We start from the raw sequence: 24,385 nt of genomic DNA on the forward strand, positions 1-24,385 counted from the left end.
CTAATAAAATAGATAAAATGCAATAATAAAAAAGATTAATTAATCTAAAAGGAAAAAAGAACAGAGGAAAAGTGGAATAAAGGCAATATGGGACAAATAGAAAACAAATTGCCCGATGGTAAATTTAAACTCAAACATAATAATCACATTAAGTATAAATGGTCTAAACACTCCAATCAAAAGGCAAATATTGCTACTTAGGATAAAAACACAAGATCCAACTATGTGTGTGTGTGTGTGTGTGTGTGTGTGTGTGTGTGTGTGTGTGTGTGTATAGTCTAAGTGACCGAATAGGACTGGTCGCTATGATGCACACTGACCGGGGGGCAGATGCTCAATGCAGGAGCTGCCCCCTGGTGGTCAGTGTGCTCCCACAGCGGGAGTGCCGCTCAGCTGACCTACAGGCGCCAGACACAAGGCTCAAAGCTGACTGGCTGGCTGGCGAGCGCTGCTATGGTGGCGCTAGCCTCTTCTGATCAGGACTGACTGGACCAGGATGAGCGGGACTGGCAGGCAGTGTTGGACTGCCGGGTTTGGACTGATCCCCACAGACTATGCTGAGGGACCTCACTGGTACATGAATCCATGCACTCACTGGGCCTCTAGTTATTTATTTTTAAAAAACTTTAAATATAAACAAATTAATAGAATAAACTAAAAAGAATAGAAACATTTATCATGCAATCTGTAATCAAAAGGAAGCTAGAGTAGTTATAATATCAGATGAAGTAGCCCTCAAACCAGGAAGCATAGACGTTCACTTAATAATGATACAGGTGTCAATTCATCCACAAGATACTACAATCCTTAATTTTTATTCAGTAAGACATAACAATCCTAAATGTTGATGCACCACCTACTAGAAAGTCAAAATACATGCAAAAAAAACTGATGGAAATTAATGGAGAAATATTCACATTATGAATCGGACATTTTGTCATGCCTTCTAAGATAATTGATATTAGAAGGAAATGGAAAGTCAGTTAAGATATAATGAACAACATAAACTGATGAACAAAAATAGACCCAGAGACAGAGAAGCATCAAATAGACTGTCAAACCTCAGAGGGAAGGCGGGGGGCGGTGGGGGAGGGGCGGGTGTGGTAAGAGATCAACCAAAGGATTTGTGTGCATACATATAAGCATAACCAATGGACACAGACCCTAGGGGGAATAAGGGAGTGTTCTGGGAGGTGGGTGTGGCTGAGGAGAGGTCAATGGGGGCAAAAGGAGACATATGTAATACTTTAAACAATAAAGAATATTAAAAAGATATAGAAGCTATGAACAATAGAATTGAGCTAAGTAAAATTTATAAAATGCTCCATTTATCGTCAATAGGTTATACATTCTTTTCAAGAACATGGAACATTTACCAAGAGTCTATTCTGTGCCACAAAACAAGTTTCAATAAATTTAAAATGATTATAATGAATACAAGATATGTTCTCTGTCCATAATGAAAATAAATTAGGAATCAATAACATAAATATATCTAGAAAAGTCCCATAGATTTGGATACTAAAGAATACAGTTCTGAATAACCCAAAAACAAATCAAAAGGGAAATTTAAAAATATTTTGAACTGAATGCAAATGAAACTACAACTTAAAATTGGGGGATACAGCTAAAGCACTGGTTAAGTAGAAACTTGTAGCATTAAAAGCTTATATTAGCAATGGTCTAAAACCAATGTCCTATGTTTCCAGGTTAGAAACTAGAAAAGAGAAGATTAAGTGGAAAATATACATAAAAAAGAAAATAAAGATAAAATATCAATGAAATTTAAAATGGTAAAGCAGTAGAGGAAAACCAATTAAAACCTGGTTCTTTAAGAACATCAATAAAATTGATATAGCTCCAACAAAACCAATTATCAAAGAAAGAAATACCCAATTTTCAAAAATAAGAAACAGAAGTTATCACCTCACATTTGTTATAATGGCTATTATCTAAAAGACAAGAAATAGCAAGTGTTGGTAAGGACGTGGAGAAAAGGGAACTCTTGTGCACTATTTGTGGGAATGTAAACTGGTATAGCCAATGTGAAAAACAGTATGGCAGTGCCTCGAAAAATTAAAAATAGATCTACCATATGACACAGCAATTAATATATACACACACAAACGCACAGTGAAGTATTATACAGCCATAAATATGAAGGAAATCTTACTATTTATGACAGAATGGATGGATCTTGAGGACATTATGCATGGTGAAATAGGTCAGAGAAAGACAAATACCATATGATCTCACTTATACATGGAATTTAAAAAACACACAAATAAATGAACTCACAGAAACAGAGAACAGATTGGTGGTAGCCAAAGGAGGGGGTGGAGGGGTGGACTCTGAAATGGGTGAAGGTGGTATAAACTTCCAGTTATAAAATAAGTAAGTCCTGGGGATATGATGTACAGCATGGCGACTATAGTTAATAGAAGTATTGTATATTTGAAAGTTGCTAAAAAAGTAGATCTTAAAATTTCTTATCTTGCCCAGCTGTGTGGCTCAATGGTTGCAAGTCAACCCAGGAACCAGAGGTCAGTGGTTTGATTCCTGGTCAAGGCACATGTCCAGGTTGCAGGCTTGATCCCCAGTAGGGGCATGCAGGAGGCAGCAGATTGTTGATGTTTCTCTCTCATTGATGTTTCTATCTCTCTATCCCTCTCCCTTCCTCTCTCTCTAAAAATCAATAAAAACATATTTTAAAAATGTCTTATCTCAAGAAAAGAATTTATAACTGTGTGGTGAAAGATGCTAACTAGACTTAGATTTATACATTTTGTAGTATACTGTATATGTCCACACAAATCTGTAATGGCCCCCAATTTTAAACAGCCCTAATGTCTATAAATTGATAAGTGGATAAATAAAATGTTGTATATTCATTAGATGGGATATTATTTAGTAACAAAAAAGCAATGAAGTACTGACACATGCTAAAATATGGTTGAATCTAGAAACATTATGCAAAGTGAAAGAATCCAGTCACAAAATACCACATTTTGTATCATTCCATTTATATGAAATATCCAAAATAGACTTTTGCTGAAACTATCCTATATAACAAAAGGCTAATATGCAAATAGACTGAACGGTGGAACAACTGGAACAACCGAACAACTGAACAACTGGTCACTATGACACGTGCTGACCACCAGGGGGCGTGTACAGAACATGGCGGGCGTCGGCCATGGAGGGATGGTGGAGCAAATGAGCAAGGGTACCAGACCAAGGCAGGGAGCCGGTTGCTGTCATCGGGGCATCTGGTTGTTACTGAAAATTCTTTGCTCCCCGCATGCTGCGGCCCTTCCTGGTGCTCGCACCTGCTGCCGGCACTGGCTCCACTCACACCCACTGTTGGCACTGGAGCCACCGCTTGCACCCATTGCTGGCACTCACCACCGGCCCCGATCGCTCAGCGCTGTCAGTGGGTGCGAGCGGCAGCTGCTGGCCCTGATAGCCCCTGAGGGCTTCTCCACCTCCCCCTCCACCTGAGGGGTGATTGGGGTAGCAGCAGCCACACGCACTCACTGACGGCACTGGCCCCGCTTGCACCCACTGCTGGCACTAGCCCCAATCTCTCCACGCCATCAGCAGGTGTGAGCGGGGCCGGCACCGTCAGTGTGTGGGAAAGGTGATGGTGGGAGCGGGGCTGCAGGCAGACAGGGGACGGGGGGGGGGGGGGGTAAGGCCACAATGGGAGGGGCCAGGTGGGGGCGCAGAGGATGGGCCGAGACCTGCCCCTGTGCCCACTGCAGCCTCTTGCCCCAGTTTCTTGCAAGGTGCACGAATTCGTGCAGTAGGCCCCTAGTTTATATATATAAAACCCCAATATGCAAATAGACTGAATGGCCGAACAACTGAATAACTGGTCGCTATGATGCGTGCTGACCACCAGGGGGCGTATGTGAAACATGGCGGGCTTCAGCAGCAAGCGGCAGAGTGCGGAACATGGTGAGCGTAGGCTGCAGCGGGATGGTGGAGCAGGTGAGCTGGGGCTTCAGACCAAGACAGGGTGCTGGTCACTGTCATCGGGGCAAGCCTCTGGTGGTTACTGAAAATTCTTTGCTCCCATGCGCCATGGTCCTGCCTGGCACTTGCACCTGCTGCCAGTGCCCCACACTGGCCCCGACCACTTGGCACTGGCAGCAGGTGCGAGTGGTGGCTGCTGGCCCCGATCACCCCTAAGGGCTTCTCCACCTCCCCCTGCTCCTGAGGGGCAATCGGGACAGCAGCCGCTGCTCGCACCTGCTGCTGGCGCTGGCCCCAATCACTCTGTGCCATCAGCAGGTGCGAACGGGGCCAGCACCATCAGCACATGGGAGTGGCAGTCGTGGGAGCGGGGCTGCCAGCAGAGAGGGAACCAGGGGTGGTGGTAGGAGAGGCCAAGACCCACCCCTGTGCCCGCTGCAGCCTTGTGGCCCACAGTTCCTTTCAAGGTGCATGATTTCATGCATTGGGCCCCTAGTTTATTCATAAAGGATCAGTTTCTATTTTGTTATGCTAAATTGTTGGGATGTATGCTATGGTCATATTGCTGAGGAAGACACTGCCTAAGAATCACATCTACACAGGAAAGAGCATAGCCAAGAGACAGAGAAAGCTTTCGAAAATGTATTTTCAACACAAGAATCCATGTAAACACCAAGCAATACCAATTAAATGAATTAGCTAACTCCCAGTTTAAGTTGGGTTTCTGGCATGTGCAACTGAAAGAGTCCTGACTCATATAGTTTGTTAAACAATCAGTTATTTTCTTTTCACTTCCATTGTACTTAATATATTGTAAATACAGGAAAGGTGTTCTACAGAATTTTATTGACCATAATAGTGATGTCTTTTTGTGAATATTTACTCTTTAGTAGAATTACTGTCCTGCAGAAGACATCAAACTCTGTCTAGGGATACAGAGATAGATAGATTAGATAAGAGATAGATAGATAGATAGATAGATAGATAGATAGATAGATAGATAATATATAGATAGGGATATGCATATATAATTTATATATAAATTATAATGCTATAACTTGGATTATAAATAACCAAAGTCATATTAAAATACATTACTTTTTAGTAGTAATTGTAGTCCTTCCACCACTGGAGAGTTGGTTATGAGATGAATATATTTCTTGTCTCAACTTTGAGAGTTCCTTACAAATAAAAGGTAGTATAATCATTTGAAAACAGTAGAAACATGAGGTAAGAAGTATGTTCAATCATTTAATAAGGTTACTAAGAATAATTACTTGTTTTGCTTCCTTGTTAACCTTTAGGTCAAATGTTTTAATTCCATTTGTTGAATACTACAGATTCTTGCTTCATGGTACCCAAAAAGGTACATTATATATCTATGTAGCAATCCACTAACTGGTAGAGGATTTCTATATTTGAGGGATAACATGAGATTGAATGGACATAGTTCTCAAGATGATGTGAAAGTTTTTTCCTAAAATGCTTGACTAGTAGAGCCATAAGAGAAAGCACTGAAACTTCAATATGGAAGCAGGCATTGTTTTCTAACGATAGTGAATCACTGAACATTACTACAAGTACCATTTGTTCAATAACAGCAATACAACATTACCCACCATTTTTGGTAGTTCCTTCCTTTGATACTGATTTTATAACAGATCCTGGCTATATGCTACAGATACAGAGAAAAATATAATACAGTCCCTTGTTGAAGCAACTAATAATCTAGTAAGGAGCTCACAGTCTTATGGAAGTTTTATTGCTAATGAGATAATAAAATCAAAGTCTTAAAAATATTAAAACGTACAGTGCCACTTATTTGTGCTTCAATTCTAGCTTTTATTTGAATTATTTCTCCTGAAGTATGAATTTTCTACCTCTTTGCACTCACATTCTACTTCATGAATAAAGTGAGTCTTAGAAATGTGTTCTCCTCTAATGCATGGGAAATATTTATCCTACAGGACTGAGTTGCATTGTTCCTCTGTACCCTATCCCTTCCTTTCTTACCTCTGACTGACGCTTTATAAGGGAATCCTTCTCTTCCAGCAAGCTTGTCAGTTCATGAATCTTGAATTGGAAATCACTGCAACTTCCTTCTCTTTTTGAAACATCTTTTTGATACTGATTTAATTGAGTCTAATAATTTAAAAAGAAATAAGAATGATTATAATTCTCATTTGCAAAATAGGTAACTGAATTCTAGAGAGGTTAAGTGACATAAAGCCAGATAGCTAGCTATGATATGAAAAACTTTATGAATATAAAATATGAATTAAAATGCAAATTAGAAATTTCTCATCTTTATAAAAGTGCCTTTGTTATTTAGGGCTAGGCATTATGTAGGTAGCATTATTGGGCTGCAATTATTAAAATAAAGCTTTAGATTCCTTCAAATTATAATTAAGGAAAACTCAATAATAATAATGAATATTATATCATGATCTGCAATTCACAAAATATTCCTCCTGCATGACTTATCTCAATTCTCACAGCAGCCCTGTGAAATAAGTATTGTTATAATACTTATTTACAAAACAGAGAGATGAGATCCAGAGAGGTTAAATGACACAGTTATACAGCTAATAAGAAACATAGCTGCAACTAACTCTAATACAGATCTTCTGACTCCAAATCCTGCCCATTTTCCTCTTTAGTATATAATGTCTGCATAGATGGTTATTAGGTTGAAGTGTTATTAGTAATGCGGAGATGAAAAAGAAACTAGTGGAAGAAATTTGCTAGAAAAATCACTAGACTTTTGAACAAATTATATTTTGTTTCATTTTTTATTTTTGGTCAGGATTGTACAGTGATATTTGGAGGGAAAGACCTGTGGTCAGTTTTTCTATTAAAATATTTAAGTATATTTAGCTACATTTAGGAATCACTAAATTAAGAGTTAGTCAATTTGACCTAAAATTACAAGATAAGGTAATGTATACTTATTCTCACAAATATAATACTTTTATGCCAATTACACATACACAATTCAACACTGCTTTTATGCTTGTGCTTAACAAGGGTCTTGCTATGTATCATTCCTCAAAGTGAAGTGAGGATTTTTATGAATCCAACTGTGGCTTTGCTAGTTAATCTCAAATGTTGCTCTTGCCTGCATAAGCATGCTGTAGGCAAGCTCACAAAGTGTCCTGTCTTCCTGCTATCGAATAAAAAATAGATAAAAATTAAAAACAAAAAGCTTAAACTTACTATATTTTTATTTCCTAGAGGAGATTAAGCTAAATTAGAGAACAATTTAGCAATGTTCTATACACAGTGATATGTATTTAAACAAAAGATTCTATGGCATATTATTAAAACTCTACCTTCACTTGATTTTTCCTTGTAGCTTTCAATGTGAAACCATCATTATTTTATTAGAAATGTTGTGCTGACCTGTGTATTTATGTAGTGTGGCATCAACTTACCCTTAGCTTACAGATCTCTCTATCTTTCTCCATTCTTAAGTTTTTTAGCATCTCCTTGTAATGGTTGCCAATCTCATCCATTTTAGCCTGTAGCATAGGGCCTGTGCATGTCTCAGAAACCTACCCAAGACAAGATAACTTTCTGTAATTGGATTGTTATGAAGGAAATATATATTATATTACAAGGTTTATTACATTAAAATCACATGATTAAGTAAAAAACTGAAATAATGAGAGCATTTTTTAGGAATTGCATTATACAGCCCAAATCGCAGTGAGATAAGACCTAATTGCACACAAGAACATCAGAAAGCAGTCCATGTATTTTATCAAAATTAATAGGATTATATCTATATATGTATACATATATACACATATATACATATATACATATATAATATACACAATATAATTACAAATATATATAATATATATGTTTGCCAATGCTAACATCACAATAGTATAACTAAGGTAATAACATATATTTAGAACAAAGTTTTAATACCTGAATTCTAAGATTTTTATTCTCTTGTTCTAAATTATGTTTACAGTATTCCAGCTCTTTTAATCTATATTCTATGTCTGATAGTGTATGTCGAAGAGAGAGATTGCTTTCTTCCAATGCTTGGCATTTTGAAGTTGAGTCTTGAAGTCCTTGCTGTAAAGAAGATACAAGTAAATAAGACAAATGGTTTCTACTTTGGGGGAAAGAGTGCTCTTTTAGTTGACTAATTCTATTAAATAAAGCAAATATTTTTCCATGCCTCGTTTTCTTAAATATTGGTCCTTAAATTGTCAGTTAAATCAGCCATGTAAAATACTAGATTCTTGCCCTTATTCTGGCTTACCTGTCTTGAGTGAGAAGGAATCAAGACTAGATGAAGTTTCGTTGTACCAATTTAGCAATCTCACACTTGCTACTCTTTGACAGTGCTATACCCTGCCTACTAGAAGACACCAAAAATAACCATATGCCTAATTATTTATGTGACAAATGGAAGGTGTATGAAAATTTGGGACTGTCATGGGGGTAAAGATTAGGAAGGGATTAGCCTTAGAGACTCATTACAATTTCCTAGGAATCAACTCTGCTCAGACATCTGGAAAACACTTCTAGAGTTGACTCTTTCATTTATTCATTGAACAAACATGTGTTAAGATCTACAAAAACAAAAACCCAATGATTTTATGACACATTGTAGATTAAATCCATGAGTGAACTTGGGTTTTCAATATTTATGCAGTTCTTGTCACCCACCAGCATAGGTAAATGTGGACTGTATAAACTTTATATCTAAAATACATATGGTTATCTTTTTATGAGAGTCTTTTTAGTCATTAGAAATAGCCAAATCTATTCAATTCTTATAGGAACAAATTATTCTGTCATATTTTAATTGTGTCTGGATCCATGGTCGGCAAACTGCGGCTCACAAGCCACATGCGGCTCTTTGGCCCCTTGAGTGTGGCTCTTCCTAAGCCTTAGGAGTACCCTAATTAAGTTAATAACAATGTACCTACCTATATAGTTTAAGTTTAAAAATTTGGCTCTCAAAAGAAATTTCAATCGTTGTACTGTTGATATTTGGCTCTGTTGACTAATGAGTTTGCCGACCACTGGCTGGATTGAGCTCAGAACGCCAATGTGTCAGTAATTATGCATAGGAAAAGGCTTCAATCTAGTTTATCATCAACAAAAATGTCAAGTTACCTGCTGCTGACGGTTATTTGCTCTCACTGATGCCAAGAGATCTTCATATTCTTTTATTTGAGTTTCTTTGAAAACCAAGTCTTTTTCAAGTCTTAGCTTGTCATTTTCCAGCGACTAAAATAAAATTATGTGTTATGATTCAGAATTAAAAAAACCTTTTCCAAGTTACATAATACAAAGACTTATTTACATTGCAGGTTTAAATAAATACTTTTCATTTGTAGCTGCTTAATAAGCAGAATTCTTAAAACTTAAGCAAAATATAGATACAACAGTATTGAAACTTTAAAAACCTGCATATTGAAAGAGACAACTTGATGGACTGGGTAATTCAAAGTGCAATGAAACAGAAACTTCTGAATGATTTTAATGTTTTGCCTTAATCTAAAAAGAATTCTTGTTAATCCTAGCAGGTGGTGAATTTTCAAAGTAGAGTCTAAATGTTTTAGTTGGAACCCAGAAACAAAAAATTCCACTCCAAAGTCCTCAAGCAGTTATTCATTGTATGAAAAGCATTATGAGTGTACCTAGCTGATGGCACCAAGAACACAAATTAAAATAAAAAAGGCTAAATGCTTGAAAAAAAGAAGTTTTGAAGTATTCAAAGAAATTCATAGTATGCTTTATTATTACAGAAAATGGGGAAATTCCCATTCAATGAGTCAGATTATTCTAATTTTACAAGCTATTCCCTTGCTTTAAGCTGTAAATTACTTTAGTGGTAAACTAATTAATAAGTGCATTCCCAACTTTTTTCCTTTTTAGTGGGGCAATTCTTTTCTCCTCTCAGGCTCAGTTAAGTGTTTCAGGACAATAACTACATTTGGGTAAGTATAATGTTGTGTTCTACTAAATTTTTAAAAGGTAGACTGAGTGCCTTGACTTCTATGTTAGGAAGGTGGGAACTAGAAAAACTTTGGGGAAAAAAAATCAAAATAAATGTTACTGTCAAGTCATTTTGAAGATGTCCAAGCTCCTCCCGAATGTTGCTGAATGTGGACAGCACTAGCCGGAGTGACTTATCCGACATACCCCTCATCTGGAGGAAGAAAACAATTAATAATTTATTTTTACTAGCATTTAAAAATAAGCAATATCAGTGATAGTGATCTTAGTTTTCTTTTCTTATAAGCGAACTTATTAACATTTTTATTTTTGATATGACAATATTGTTAATAACATGTATAAATAATTCAAGCAAGTCTCCTGAAGCAATCATAGCTATGTAATTAGAACGGGGTCTATTATTTTTTCCATGATGAAGTATCATCCTTTTCACAAGACAGAAATTTCTCAGAAAATTCTCAAATTTACTTTTATTCTTTATTTAAAGATGAGAAAAGATTAGGCAAGTCAACCTTCAAATAATAAAATACATCTTCTTAAGTGTGCTGCCAAATGCATGGATTTTGTCTTAAGATGAGAAGAAAATAATACTAGGTAAGTTTAACCTTAAAGTATAGAAACATCTCCAATTTTAAAGAAGTGGGAGAAAAGCCCTTTTACAAGGAGAAATTACTTTCTTCAAAGGAAAAAAATGTTTAATGAAATTGTCATTTCTGGAAAGATGACATAGAAATACTTTTCCTTGTTTTTCCTGCTAAGTATAACTAAAGCCCTGGCTGTTATGTATAAAAAGACCCTGAAACGAGAAAAGAAAGAAGTCTGGTTAGGAACACTGGGACCTGAAGAATGACACAGAAGTGAGTTCCTGGGTTTTCTTCTTGCTTTCTTCATATATCACAGATTGGTTTTGTGGAAATCAATAACTCAGAAACACAAATGGGTACAAATAACAAAAGTCCCTAGAACAGCCTGATCTCTGTAGCCAACGGACCATGAAACGGGCAGTCTAGTGAGGTGAAGAACTTTTAAATAATAATCACTCTACTCTAGCTAAATACCATAGAAAAAAACCCTACAACTCTACTCCTACCCAAACCATCAAAAGCCAGGAAGAAAACCTACATTTTCCCCCTCACCAGGCCTTAAAAAGGTGCAACACCACCCACCAGATTAGTGTGAGAAAAGGTAGGGTGAAAAGATGAAACTTTCATCCCCACTGGGCATAAGCACTGTGGCATCAATTAAGACTATGCAAGGAACCTAGGCTCTCACCTTATTCAGCAGTAATGAGATACTGCTCCATCTCCTTGCTAGGGTGATGTCTGAGGATGCTTAGTGGAGAGTAAGGAAATGATACCACTCAACTTGCCGTGTCAGTAGAAGCCAAGTGGGAACAGTGATGAGGTACTCTTTCCTACTTATACCAGGTCCTAAAAAGGTGGGTGCCTAGTAGAGGGCCACAATTCTTACCCATGTTCTGGAGGAACAAGAAGCAAATTTCCTGATCAGTGTCAACAAAGACTAAGTGGGCACTTGGACTTCCAGCCCCAACTGGCAGTAACAGACAGTACCCTCACTTCCCCTGTTGTTTCAATATCAGAGGAAGCCTGCTACTACAGAAGATTTAAAAAAGATCCAAAGATATAATACCAAAATGTCCAAGTTTCAATTTTAAACAATCACTCCTCATGCCAAGAATCAGGAAAATCTCAAGTTGATAAGAAAAATATCTAATAGATGTCAACATCAAGATAACAGAAATGTTAGACTTGTCTAAAAAGAATTTGAAAACAAACATTATAACAATGCTTCAACAAGAAATGACAAGCTTAACACAAATAAAAAATAGAAAGTCTCAGCAATAAAATAAAAAAGTTAGAAAAGAAGTAGAAGATATAAATAATAAATGAATGGAAATTTTAGAATTGAAGAGCTCAGTAACTAAAAAATAAAAACCTCAGTGGATGGACTAAAAATAAAGGGAAATACAAAGCAAAGAATCAGCAAACTCAAAGGTAGAACAATAGGAATTGTTACTCAATCTGAACACTGATTTAAAAACTTTGAATAAAGCCTCAGAGACCTGTGGCAGTATAAAACATATCTAACATTCATGTCATCAAAGTCCTAGAAAGAAAGAAGAAAGGGTGGAGCTGAAAACATATTTGAAGAAATAATGACTGAAAACCCCCCAAAATTAGCAAAAGCCAAAAACATACATATTCAAGAAGCTGAGAAAAGTCTAAATACAATAAATCCAAAGAAATCCATGCCCAGATAAATCGGTCAGATTTCTTAAAATGGAAGATAAACTTAAAATCTTGAAAGCTATATAATTTTATTAATCAATGTCACCCCAATAAAATATATTGAAAGGAAATAAAATTATATGTCATGATTTGTGGGACACAGCTAAAACCATGATGACAGGATATTTATAGCACTAAATGCTTGCCAGAGGGAAATGAGTGAGGGGTAAAGGGGGTCAAATATATGGTGATGAAAGATGATTTGACTTTGGGTGGTGGGCACACAGTACAATATATAGATCTTGTGTCATAGAAATCTACACCTGACACCTATATGATTCTATTAACCAATGTCACCCCAAATTTTTTATAAAGAACATAGGAAAGGTCTCAAATCAATAATTTAACTTCCTATATCAAGATATTGGACACAAAAGAGCAAAATAAAGCAAAAGCAAGCAAGGAAGTAAATAATACAGACAAGAGCAAAAATCAATTGAAGCATAAATAGGAAAATAGTAGAAAAGATCAATAAAACTAAAACTTAGTTATTTGGGAAAAAAGTCAATAAGCATGATAAACCTCTAGCAAGACTGACAAAGAAAAAAGGGAAAAGACAAAAATTACTAGTATCAGCAATGAAATAAGGGATAGTAATTCAGACCCTGCAGACATCAAGAGGATAATAAGGGGATACTGTGAACAACTATAATAATATAAATTTGACAATTTAGATGAAATGGACTATTTCCTTGACAATCATACTACTCAACCAATATGAAACATCATTTGAATATACCTATAACTATTAAGGCATTGAATTTAGAGTTTTAAAAACTCCTGCCAAACAAATATTCAGGTCCAGATATTTTCACAGAAGGATTCTACCAAATGTTTGAAAAAAGAGAGAACCCAGAAATTGACCCAAATCATTATGTTCAATTAATATTTGACAAAGGAGGCAAGAGCATACAATGGAGCCAAGACAGTCTCTTCAATAAATGGTGGGAAAATTGGACAGGTAAATGCAAAAAATTAAAACAGACCACCAACTTACATCATGCACAAGAATAAACTCAAAATAGATAAAATACTTAAATGTAAGTCGTGAAACAGTAAAAATCTTACAAGAAGCCATAGGCAGCAAAATAGCAGACATATGTCGTAGCACTAGCTTTACCAATATAGCTCCTAAGGCAATGGAAACTAAGGAGAAAATAAACAAATGGGACTACATCAAAATAAAAAGCTTCTGCACAGCAAAAGAAACCATCAACAAAGTGAAAAGAGAGCCACTGCATAGGAGAACATATTTGCCAATGACATACTAGCATCTGATATAAGGAGCTAATTTCCAAAATATATAAGGAACTCATACAACTTTAAAAAAGGAAGACAAACAATCCAATCAAAAATAGGCAAAGGATCTAAATAGACTCTTCTCCAAAGTGGACATACAGAAATCCAAGAGACATGTGAAAAAAATGCTCAAAGTCACTAAGTATCTGGGAGATGCAAATTAAAACAACAATGAGGTATCACCCCAAACCTATCAGAATGGCTATCATCAACAAATCAACAAATGACAAGTGCTGGCGAGGATGTGGAGAAAAAGGAACCCTCCTGCACTGCTGGTGGGAATGCAGACTGGTGCAGCCACTGTGGAAAACAGTATGGAGTTTCCCTCAAAAAGTTAAAAATGGAACTGCCATTTAACCTAGTGATCCCTATTCTAGGAATATTATATTCTAAGAAACTCAAAACACCAATCAGAAAGGATATATGCACCCCTATGTTCATAGCAGCACAATTTACAATAGCTAAGATTTGGAAACAGCCTAAGTGCCCATCAGCAGATGAATGGATTAGAAAACTATGGTAAATCTACACAATGGAATACTACACTGCTGTGAAAAGAAGGAACTCTTACCATTCACAACAGCATGGATAGACATAATGAGTATTATGCTAAGGGAAATAAGCCAGTTAGAGAAAGATAAATATCACATGACCTCACTCATTTGTGGAATATAATGAACAACATACACTGATGAACAAAAATAAATCCAGAGACAGAGAAGCATTGAACAGACCCTCAAACCTCAGAAGGAAGGCAAGGGCGGGGGAGGGGTAAAAGATCAACCAAAGGACTTGTATGCATCCATATAAGCTTAACCAATGGACACAGACAGTAGGGAGATGAGGGCATGTGCTGGGGGGTGGGCATAGCTGGGTAGAGGTCAATGGGAGAAAAAGATATGTGTAACACTTTAATCAGTAAAGAATAAAAAAAGAAAGAATATGTGCACCCCTATGCTCATAGCAGTGCAATTTACAATAGCTATGATTTGTAAACAGCCTAAGTGCCCATCAGCAGATGAGTGGATAAAAAAAGCTGTGGTACATTTGGAATACTATGCAGCTACAAAAAAGAAAGAACTCTTACCATTTGCAACGGCATGGATGGACCTGGAGAGTATTATGCTAAGTGATATAAGCCAGTCAGAGAAAGATAAGTGTTATATGATCTCATTCATATATGAAAACTAATAAACCAAATAAACTGATGATCAAAAATAGACCCAGAGTCATAGAAGCATGGAACAGACTGGTGAATTCCAGAGGGAAGGTGGAGTTGGGGGGTGGGGAGTGATTTACTGGGGAACTTATATGCATAAATGGACACAGACAATAGAGTGGTTAAGGCCTGGGAGGGGCGGATGTGGGGTGGAGGAGGTCAATGGGAAAAACAAACAAATGGACATCTGTAATACTTTCAACAATAAATAAAAAATAAATAAATAGAAGAAGACGATACCAAGTCTATGACTATCTTCCAGAAAATAGAAAAGGAAGAACCCTTCCTCATTTCATTTTATGAAGCTAGTTTTATTATTATCCTGACGACAAAACTAAAGATAATACAGGAAAGGAAAACTACAGACCAATGTCTCTCATAATCTTAGATGCAAAAATTCATAGAAGGAGTTTGGGTTGGGTTTTTTTTTTGCAGAAATAAATTATGAATGCACTTTAGATGAGCATCCCACCTCCAGAGATAATATTAAGAATTTCTCCAAGATTCAGGTTCTGCAGAGCATATGTGTGCCCCATACCACTTTCTCTTTATTATACAGAATGCATACCACTAAAAATAATATTTCATTTAATTTTTACAAATATAACACCAAGTCCAAAATTTAGATAAACAAAAGTTTGAGACCAACTATCAAATTTAGATATTGTCTTCAGAACCCTTTTTTGTAAACACATGTATTCTTTTTAGTCATATTCTCACAGCACCTATCTTGGTCTATCTCTCCCTTCATTATATTGGAATTTACTGCTCCAGGGGTCTCCAGCCTCCCACAATTTAAGAAAAGCATGGCACTTGCTTTTCCATCTCTCATTGGCAGAAGTATGGTGGAGAAGGGTAGAGGAGGAGAAGAGGAGGGCAACAGATATAAGTCAGGTTTTGCTACAGCAGTGAAGAGAGACTAAGGGCATTCCACATTGAGGAGTAAAACAGGATGGGGCAAAAGTAAGTTTACAGTTGTTCATATGGAAAATAATACACTAATAAATAAATAATAATATAAGAATAAACTCTGTGTTTCACATACTCACAACTGTAAACCTATGTTTGCCCCACCCTTTATTTCTTGAATGCTTTCCTGTATGTTAGTCATATTCTACTTGTGTTTGTGATCTGATCAAACTATAATGTAATCCTTTTAAAATCAAAATACAGTATAATCAATTCTTGTGAAAAAGGATTTTTATTTGAAAATTTCTGTTCTTAATTAAGGGAACAATTCTAACCTAAAGGTTTGTTAGTATTGTTCTCACACCCACTCTTGACACCATCTCACCTGCAAAATATAGCGAATTTGCTGTTTTGTAAACTCTGACAATCCTTTGGGAATCAAGGATTCAATGTCTTCTGACTGTAAGAAAAGAGAATGTTATCCATTGAACAGTTACACATTATTATTTTAATCTTAGGGTCCGCAGTCCACAGACTTGTGCATTGGGCTTATTTTTAGGGACATCAAAAACTTATTTCACTTTTCATGTAATAGTTGCTACAAATTTCATTTCTAGCCTAGTCAGTTTTTACTTTTAAAAGTTAGCCCGAGCTGGTTTGGCTCTGTGGATAGAGCATTGGCCTGCGGACTGAAGGGTCCTGGGTTCAATTGCAGTCAAAGGCATATGCCCGGGTTGTGGGCTGGATCCCCAGTAGCGGGCTTGCAGGAGGCAGCCAATCAATGATTCTCTCCCATCATTGATGTTTCTATCTCTCTTTCCCTCTCTCTTCCTCTCTGAAATCAATAAAAATATTTTAAAATAGATTATACTACACACACCATGGGAAAACCCCTCAATTTTAGGCACTGTAGGGAAAAGCTTTGGGCAACCAAATGTTCCATTTTTATTTTTTCAAAAGAGCAGTTGAAAAACAAGAGGATGGCCCTGGTCTCAGTTGGTTGGAGCATTGTCCTGTACACCAAAAGTTTGCACGTTTGATCCAGGTTGGGGCACATATGGGACACAACCAATTTAAGTTTCTTTTTCCTCTCTCTCTCTCTCTCTCTCTCTCTCTCTCTCTCTCTCTCTCTCTCTCTTCCTCTCTCTCTAAAATCAGTGGAAACATATCTTAGGGTGAGGTTTTAAAAATAAAACAAATTTAAAAATCAGAATAAGGGGATGGCCTCTTAAATCCCATGAGACACTTTATTTCAGTGTATCTCTTGAAAACCTTTTGGAATTTTTGTTGTGTGTTAGATATGACATTTTAGAGGTTAATTTTAAACAATAAAAATTTGGAGAAATACAATAATATTAAGGGTTTATGGAAATTTACATAGAACTGTGGTGATTTTTGAAAGATGATGTTGCCACAGCAACACTGAGAATCTTCAACTAATTTTAAGTGAGAGGCTATATTGAAGTCAGTATTTTTAAAGGCAATTTAGAGCTTACTGAAAAAAATGAAATAAATCCAGTTTATCAATAAATTGGAAACAAAGATAAAAATTCACACGAAGGAGGCCATTGTGCTTTGTTACATTGAAATATATTCTTTCTCTATTTTGTGACTTATTCCATTAAAAGTAATTATTAACAAAATGTGCATATATAATAGAATTAATATTTGAAAAAAATGCTGTGAGCTGCTATTTGTCACAGGACATACAAGGTTTCAAAGTACATTAAAACTAAATTTGCTATTTATTTAGTCAATGTATATTTTAATTTTATAAAGCAGAGAATATGTGGTCAATTAAATTTTAAATATCCTGATAATCAAAGACAAATTAAATCATAAAGTGACAGCTGATAAAACATTTTTTGTATGACTGATTTCAGATTATTGCTTTTACAGCCATTACAAAGACATAAATGGCTATATCACATTAAAAGCAAAATGATCATTATTTCTTGTTCCATGTTTGATTTTTAACTCTCTTTTACACTTACCTCATCTGTGGACTCAAAGTCTTGTTTGCTGCAAGAATGAAAAAAAAAGATGGACAACCTTAGGGAAATATGTACATTGATCATACATAAATGCTAATGTTTTAATTACTTTATCTCACTTTTCAATATATCATAAAAGCACCAATTCAATTTATAGTCCAAATAAAAAATTTTTAAAATAACTGAAATGTCACTTCAAAAATGTAAAGATAATTTTCTTGTAACTAGCTAATCTGTTAAAAATAAGCAATACCCAAATAACAAACCGATAGAATATGCAGAATTGGTTAGTATCATCCATTAACACCAGTCTGTTTGAGGCTGGATGTCAAAGTCCTCAGTGCTTGGCAATAAATACTGCCTGAGTGAATAAATAATGATAATAGTTGTTCTCTATTTATACATCCTCTTTCTCTTTGTATTGCCCCTTTTCAATGCTGATTCCAGTGATTTCAAGTATTATCAAAATCCAAACTTGCAAAACAAGATTGAGAAATTCATTCAATATACACTACAGTATAAATGGCAGAGACAAAGTTTAAAGGGTATTTGAATATTTGCATAGGGACGGACAGACCTTAAGCAACATGACCAAAATTTTAGTATAATAATATAATTTCCAGCATCAAAATGAGGGTTGGAAGGCCCCTTTTTTAAACTTATTGACACTATTACAGATGTCCCCCGTTTCCCTCTTTTACGCAACCCCTTTTTAAAGCCATATTAGGAAGGCAAAAGCTGGAAGAGAATTGCTAGTGACTATATCAGTCTGGCACTTGCTTCTTTGGGGAGTGGTGAAAGCTGGGAAGCATACAGTTCTAATGTTGTCAGTGGCAACAGACAGGCCTTTATTTTTGCCTATTTGCTCTCTCTGCACTTAGTGGAAGAATTGGGCCCAAAATACATTTAGTGAATATACTTCTCAAAAAAACAAAAACACTACACATGTTCTGACAGCAAGCTAGAATATCTTAAAATAAGACAGTCTCAGAAAATCATAAATATATGATTGACATATCCTCAGTAAAACAGAAAAGTGTTTTAGAGATATTAAGCTAGTACAATAGCTCCTATATTTCCTACATTTACCTTCTAAGTAAGTGCTTATGAGTAATATACTGCTAATTGAAATAAATGGGTCACTCACTGGGCAAAACCTTTTGTATGCATTTATAAAAATAAACAAGCTAATGTGGAGAAGAACTGAAGATTCCATTTCCCAAGACATGACTACATATGTGCAATCATATGCATGTATGTATATATGTATGCATGTGGTATTTCTGTGTTGTCCCCCCAAATAGAAATTGTGGGGAGGCCACAGCAAAACAAAATAAAGTATCTTCTACTTATTTAATATTTTACTAAAGTAATTACATGCATATATTGGAAGGTAAAACAAGTTAAAATATGAATCACAATGCAGTTTTAGTAGTCTTGCCCTACTGATAACTGGAATCATCACTTTATTAAAATTCCAATTCTAATGCCGACCTAGTACACAGGTCTCTAGTCCCTTACTTTTTTCTACAAATAAGAAAATAATACAAAGAAATAAAGCAAGAAGCACTGGAATATTAAAGAGTAACCAGAATGGTTTAATGAGACAGCTTTCCTTAATTTTGACCCTGAAATTTTGGGTCAAATTTTGACCAAGGATTACACTCCTTGCTGAATTGTAATTTAGAAAGAGAAGTGGAGACAAAAGGGGAGGGAGGGAGAAAGTGGAAAAAGAGCAGAGCAGGGAGGTGGAAAGGTCATTGTGGATTACATCTCTATTCAGCACTGGCAGTTGGTGACTAAAATTACATTGTGTGAGAAATAGAGTGGCCCTCACTTCATACCATCTCATCTCCTAGGTAGAAAGAAATGTAATACGGAAAAACAAAACAAACAAAAAAAGAGAAAGAAAAGAAAGAAAGAAAGAAAGAAAGAAAGAAAGAAAGAAAGAAAGAAAGAAAGAAAGAAAGAAAGAAAGAAAGGAGGGAAAGAACGAAGAGAAAGAAACTGACAACCTTATGACAAACAGAAACATATAAACTCCTCTCCATCCTGGAGCGTTTACTAATGTTGCAGATGCTAGCTTTCAACTTTTTTGTTAGCTACTCTAGGAATTAAATTCAAAGCTTTGCAGTCTTTAATTACACATTTATATCATCCATGTATATTTATCAAAACCTTCACATGAGAGAAAGTTCGTTAGAGACCTCAGATTAAAATTTACCTGGATGATTATTATGAAATAATTCAACTTTCCTTGTATAGCTACTTCTTCTACTTCTATTTAGTATGAGACTATAAATTTAGAATACATTGAACTCTAATTCTGTAAATCTTTATTTAACAGAGACTTTGTCAAGGCCACATGCTCTGAACTCTTTTGGGGCAATACAAAACACAAATATTATCTTGTACTTTATACAAACATAATTGTTTCAAGGCAAAATTTGCACAATATAAAATTGGTCTAAATCCTGTGACCTTTGAAATTTGATGATTCAAATTTTTGATAATTTCTTAAAATTGTCAGCAATATTTTAAACATTTTGGAATACATATCTAGTAATGAAAAGTCAAGTGATTTGCCCACAGAGAAAGGCTCTCAGAGTATAGGTACTAGTCCCAGATTTTGCCACTTTTGTAGCCTTAGGCCAACGATTTTCCATCTTTTTAATCTCATTGCACGCATAAACTAATTACTAAAATTCTGTGACACACCAAAAATATATATTTTATTTTCTGCCATTCTGACAAAAATACAGGTATAATTTTGATTCATTCACACTGGACGGCTACTGGTGTGTTGGCTGTTGTCATTTTTTATTATTTTATTCTTTATTGATTAAGGTATTACATATGTGTTTATTTGACAATATAAAGGAAAGAGATCAGTGCCCCTGACTAAGTAGTCAGGTATTGCATGTTTTGAAAATTCTTGTGGCACACTGGTTGAAAATGCTGCCACAGGTCAAATGCTTCTCAAACTTGAGAATGTTTCAGAATCCTCTGGGGTGCTTGTTGCTGGGCCCTACCCTCAGAGTTTCTCATTCTGTAGGTCTGTTTCCAAGCTCTCACATGATGCTGATGCTGCTTGTAAGTACATGGATCTAGAATCAGGGTACTTAAGATTATGTCTCTATATGCTCTTGATTTTATAAGGTGACACTTTGATACAAACATTCACAGGACATTATTAATGTGCAGAAGAGTAGCTCCAAGACCAAAATGAATATCTAAGGAAGACTTTGTAGAAAAGCTAAGTCATAATTTATAGCTAAAGAGTACTCAAAATGTTTTAATTCATCTCAAGCACTTAGAAGGTATGTGACCTTAAGTCAATAACTTTCTCTTTGAGTCTTCATTTGAAACTTACTAGGGTAACTGTGTCAATTAGATAATATTTAAAAAACACAGAGTGTAGTACAGAGTAGACAATGAATAATTACTCAGAGTAAGGGGGAAAGGTTTTAAGGTAGTGACTTATACAAATGGATGAATCTGTGAAACAGTTGTTTAGGTAATCAGAGAAGGTGTTGATTTGTATAAAGAGTAATGAAGGCTTAGCTTTGAAGGTGGGAATCATGTGCTGGCAGTAGGATTGTATCTTGTACCATCAATGTAATATCTTAAAATAAGTTATAGTTTATCATGCATTTTTGAGCTCCTTGTCCAAGAGGCTGCATTTGCCATCAAAATACATTACAAAAGAATATATAGAGAATTTTTTTACTGATCCTAGAAGGGCTGGTGTGATCTCTTTGATGATTTTCATAAAGTACATTAACTCTAAAAATGAAACATTTGCTATATCTGCATATATAATTGTGCTGTTTCTCCATTAAAAGTACTAGAGTTTTGCTGTGGACCTAAAAAGGCTCTAAAAATAGTCTGTTAGAAATACTACAGTATTATAAATGTTTGATTAGGTACACTATCAAAGCAAATAATATATTAACCATACCTTCCTCCAATTCTCTGCAAATGTTCTAACAGGCAGTGATAGAGATCTGCATTTTTGCGGTTTAGATCAGCAAGTAACTCTCCAAAATATTTGGGATCCAATTTTTCAGGGCCATCATCCTGAATTATCACCTGAAGAAAACATCAACCTCAATTATAAACAATATTAAGTATTTCTAAATTCACAGATGTTTTGATATGAAATGAAAAATGTGAAATAATGATTAATACAAGTAACCAATTACAAAGTCACCTCATGAATCAAGCCACAATTTTTTTTTTTTTTGCATCTGGGGTATACATTTTTCAATATGGGATGAATTTAAAGTAAAGCAACATTGTGATAACATTTTAAATTTCATACAAATCTAAGTGACCTAATAAATGCAAAACTTGAATAATTTATATAAAAATTCTGGAACATAGATGCTTAAGTAAAGCAGTAAAACAAGTAAATGAAAATCTCTGAATTGTGCATTATCACCACATGGCTTACCCATCTGTCCCATTTTGGAAAAGAAAATGTGAATTACTTGAATTATACTGACTATAGAAGAATTAATTTCATTTGGAATTGCATCTTCTCAGTGAAAGTTTGATTTATTAGTATATCTTAAAGTTAGATTAAATAAACCTTAATGTAATGTGTTTCTATGTATTTCTTTTTTAAATCTTTTTTATATTTTAAAAATTTAAATTTATTGTTTAAGCTATTACAAATAGTAGTACATATGTCTCCCTTTTTTCCCCATTGACCTCCCCCTGGCATTTATTATTTGGATTGAATATCCAATCAATTTGACATTGGAAAGAGTGGCATAGGGCCAAATGTAGAAAATTCTTAGACCCAGGAGACTTTTCAAATCCTAAACACAAAATACTCTGAGTAATATCCTAAATAAGATCTATTCTAATAACTTCATGTTGTTTGGTCCCAATCTTTTCTACTTTTTTATCCACCTTGCCTCTGATCTCCAAAACAACACTACTTGGATGTTAATAACTTAAGCTGCATTTCAGACCATCTTTGATATTGCATGTGGGACCAAAGGTGCCCTATAAACACACATATTCCTAAGCATATGTATAATAAATATACTTCAAATTTGACCAATGATATTTCCTTTTCAACCCATCTTCTGGATGCAGACCCTAAAAAATCACGCATGCTGAGGCAAATGGAATAATTGCAAAATAAACAAAGATGAGCTTTCACAATTATGCCTGTGATATTATAATCCATTTATAAAATAGATAAATGAGGGAAAGTCATACTCAATATACAGTATAGTGTGATCATGTTTTTATTAAGATATATATTTTTCACATTTTTAAAAGTCTGAATGAATACATTACAATGTTATCTTGTCCATGTACCCTTTCAAGTTGCTTTCTTAGAGAAGGATTGTTTCCTAAACAGAGTAGGCTTCATTACACAGTATATTAAAATGCCATAGACTTAATAAGTTGTATGTATTAAATATAAAACCTTTAAATGCTTACATGACCATAATAATGACCATTATATTTCCCAACATGTTCTCTGTTTCAGCAATAGTAGATTACACTTTCCAGGGCATACATCACATTATTCTGGCCTCTAGGCTTTACTCACATTTTTGCTACTTTGAATATTCTTCAACAATTGCTGCATATTCAAATCTTACCCATCCTTTGAAACCCATCTCAAGATCTACTACCACCATGAAAACTGAAACTATTCTAGCTAACAAGGTAATTCAATTTAGCTCTTTGTGCTCAATTATCTTGAATTTTTTCATATTATTTTACACATGTAAATCTTATTCTCCCAGCACCCTCTCCCTACCTAAAAGAAATAAGCAAACTTAAGAGTAAAAGAATGAATCATATTTTTGGTATATCCCATAGTATCTAGCACAATACTTATTGAACACCCTATAGCTGCTCATTAAGTACTTGTTAAATTGAAAGAAGTCATCTACCTGGTTAGAAGTGACCCCAGATACTAGCTGATTCTGGAAAAAAAAATCTCTCTCTCTCTCTCTCTCTCTCTCTCTCTCTCTCTCTCTCTCTTTGCAGGTTTCTCTCTTAAAGCAGCTAACTAGGAATGATTAAGAATAAAAGAAAAGATAAAGAAAAATGCATAAAAGAACATAGTCAACACTACCTCAACAATATCATAGTAATCCCTTTTACCCATTTCCCTAAGTTTGGACCAGTAATTATTGCAATTATCCTGAACTCCTTGTAGAGTTGGAAACTGATATTTGGGTTCTACATAGATTTCTAGATCTTGGCAAACAGATTCTTAGCAACAGGCCCCCACCGGAAACAAAGGTCTAATTAAGCAAATCTGTATTCAGAGTAATCATGAATACTTCTGATTTTATATTTCATTCATCCATTTCTCCCTTATGGACCATCTATATAGTCACCAAACATGAGTCTGCTCTCTATGTTTATGTGTCTGTTGCAATTTTGTTTGGTGGTTGCCAAAAGGAAGGGGCTTGTGGAACTGGGTGGAAAAAAAGAAGAGATAAAGAAGTACTAATTGGTAATTACAAAAATAGTTATAGGATATAAAGTACAGCATAGGGAATATAGTCAATAATATTGGGATAACTATGTATGGGGCTAGGTGGGTGCTGGAAATATCAGGAGAAACATGTTGTAAAGTAAATGATGGTCTAACCAACCAGTATGCTATACACAGGAAACCAATACAAAATCATATTGAAAGTAAA

The 24,385-nt window shown here is 35.2% G+C and overlaps 1 protein-coding gene across 3 annotated transcripts in view; it reads right to left on the bottom strand.

The window, feature by feature from the left end:
• POF1B (POF1B actin binding protein) overlaps nucleotides 1–24,385 on the bottom strand; it is a 73,019-nt gene that overhangs the window by 5,924 nt on the left and 42,710 nt on the right. For all 3 annotated transcript variants that reach the window (XM_036304738.1, XM_036304737.1, XM_036304736.1), the window contains 9 exons: nucleotides 21,661–21,791; nucleotides 17,700–17,727; nucleotides 16,091–16,165; nucleotides 10,070–10,162; nucleotides 9,124–9,237; nucleotides 7,918–8,070; nucleotides 7,413–7,532; nucleotides 5,992–6,120; nucleotides 5,077–5,159 (listed from right to left, as the gene is read on the bottom strand). In XM_036304738.1, coding sequence (XP_036160631.1) covers nucleotides 5,077–5,159; nucleotides 5,992–6,120; nucleotides 7,413–7,532; nucleotides 7,918–8,070; nucleotides 9,124–9,237; nucleotides 10,070–10,162; nucleotides 16,091–16,165; nucleotides 17,700–17,727; nucleotides 21,661–21,791 — 926 coding nt within the window. The remainder of the gene's footprint in view (nucleotides 1–5,076; nucleotides 5,160–5,991; nucleotides 6,121–7,412; nucleotides 7,533–7,917; nucleotides 8,071–9,123; nucleotides 9,238–10,069; nucleotides 10,163–16,090; nucleotides 16,166–17,699; nucleotides 17,728–21,660; nucleotides 21,792–24,385) is intronic.

This window comes from Myotis myotis, unplaced genomic scaffold, assembly GCF_014108235.1.
Source record: "Myotis myotis isolate mMyoMyo1 unplaced genomic scaffold, mMyoMyo1.p scaffold_m19_p_4, whole genome shotgun sequence".
Taxonomy (NCBI): Eukaryota; Metazoa; Chordata; class Mammalia; order Chiroptera; family Vespertilionidae; genus Myotis; species Myotis myotis.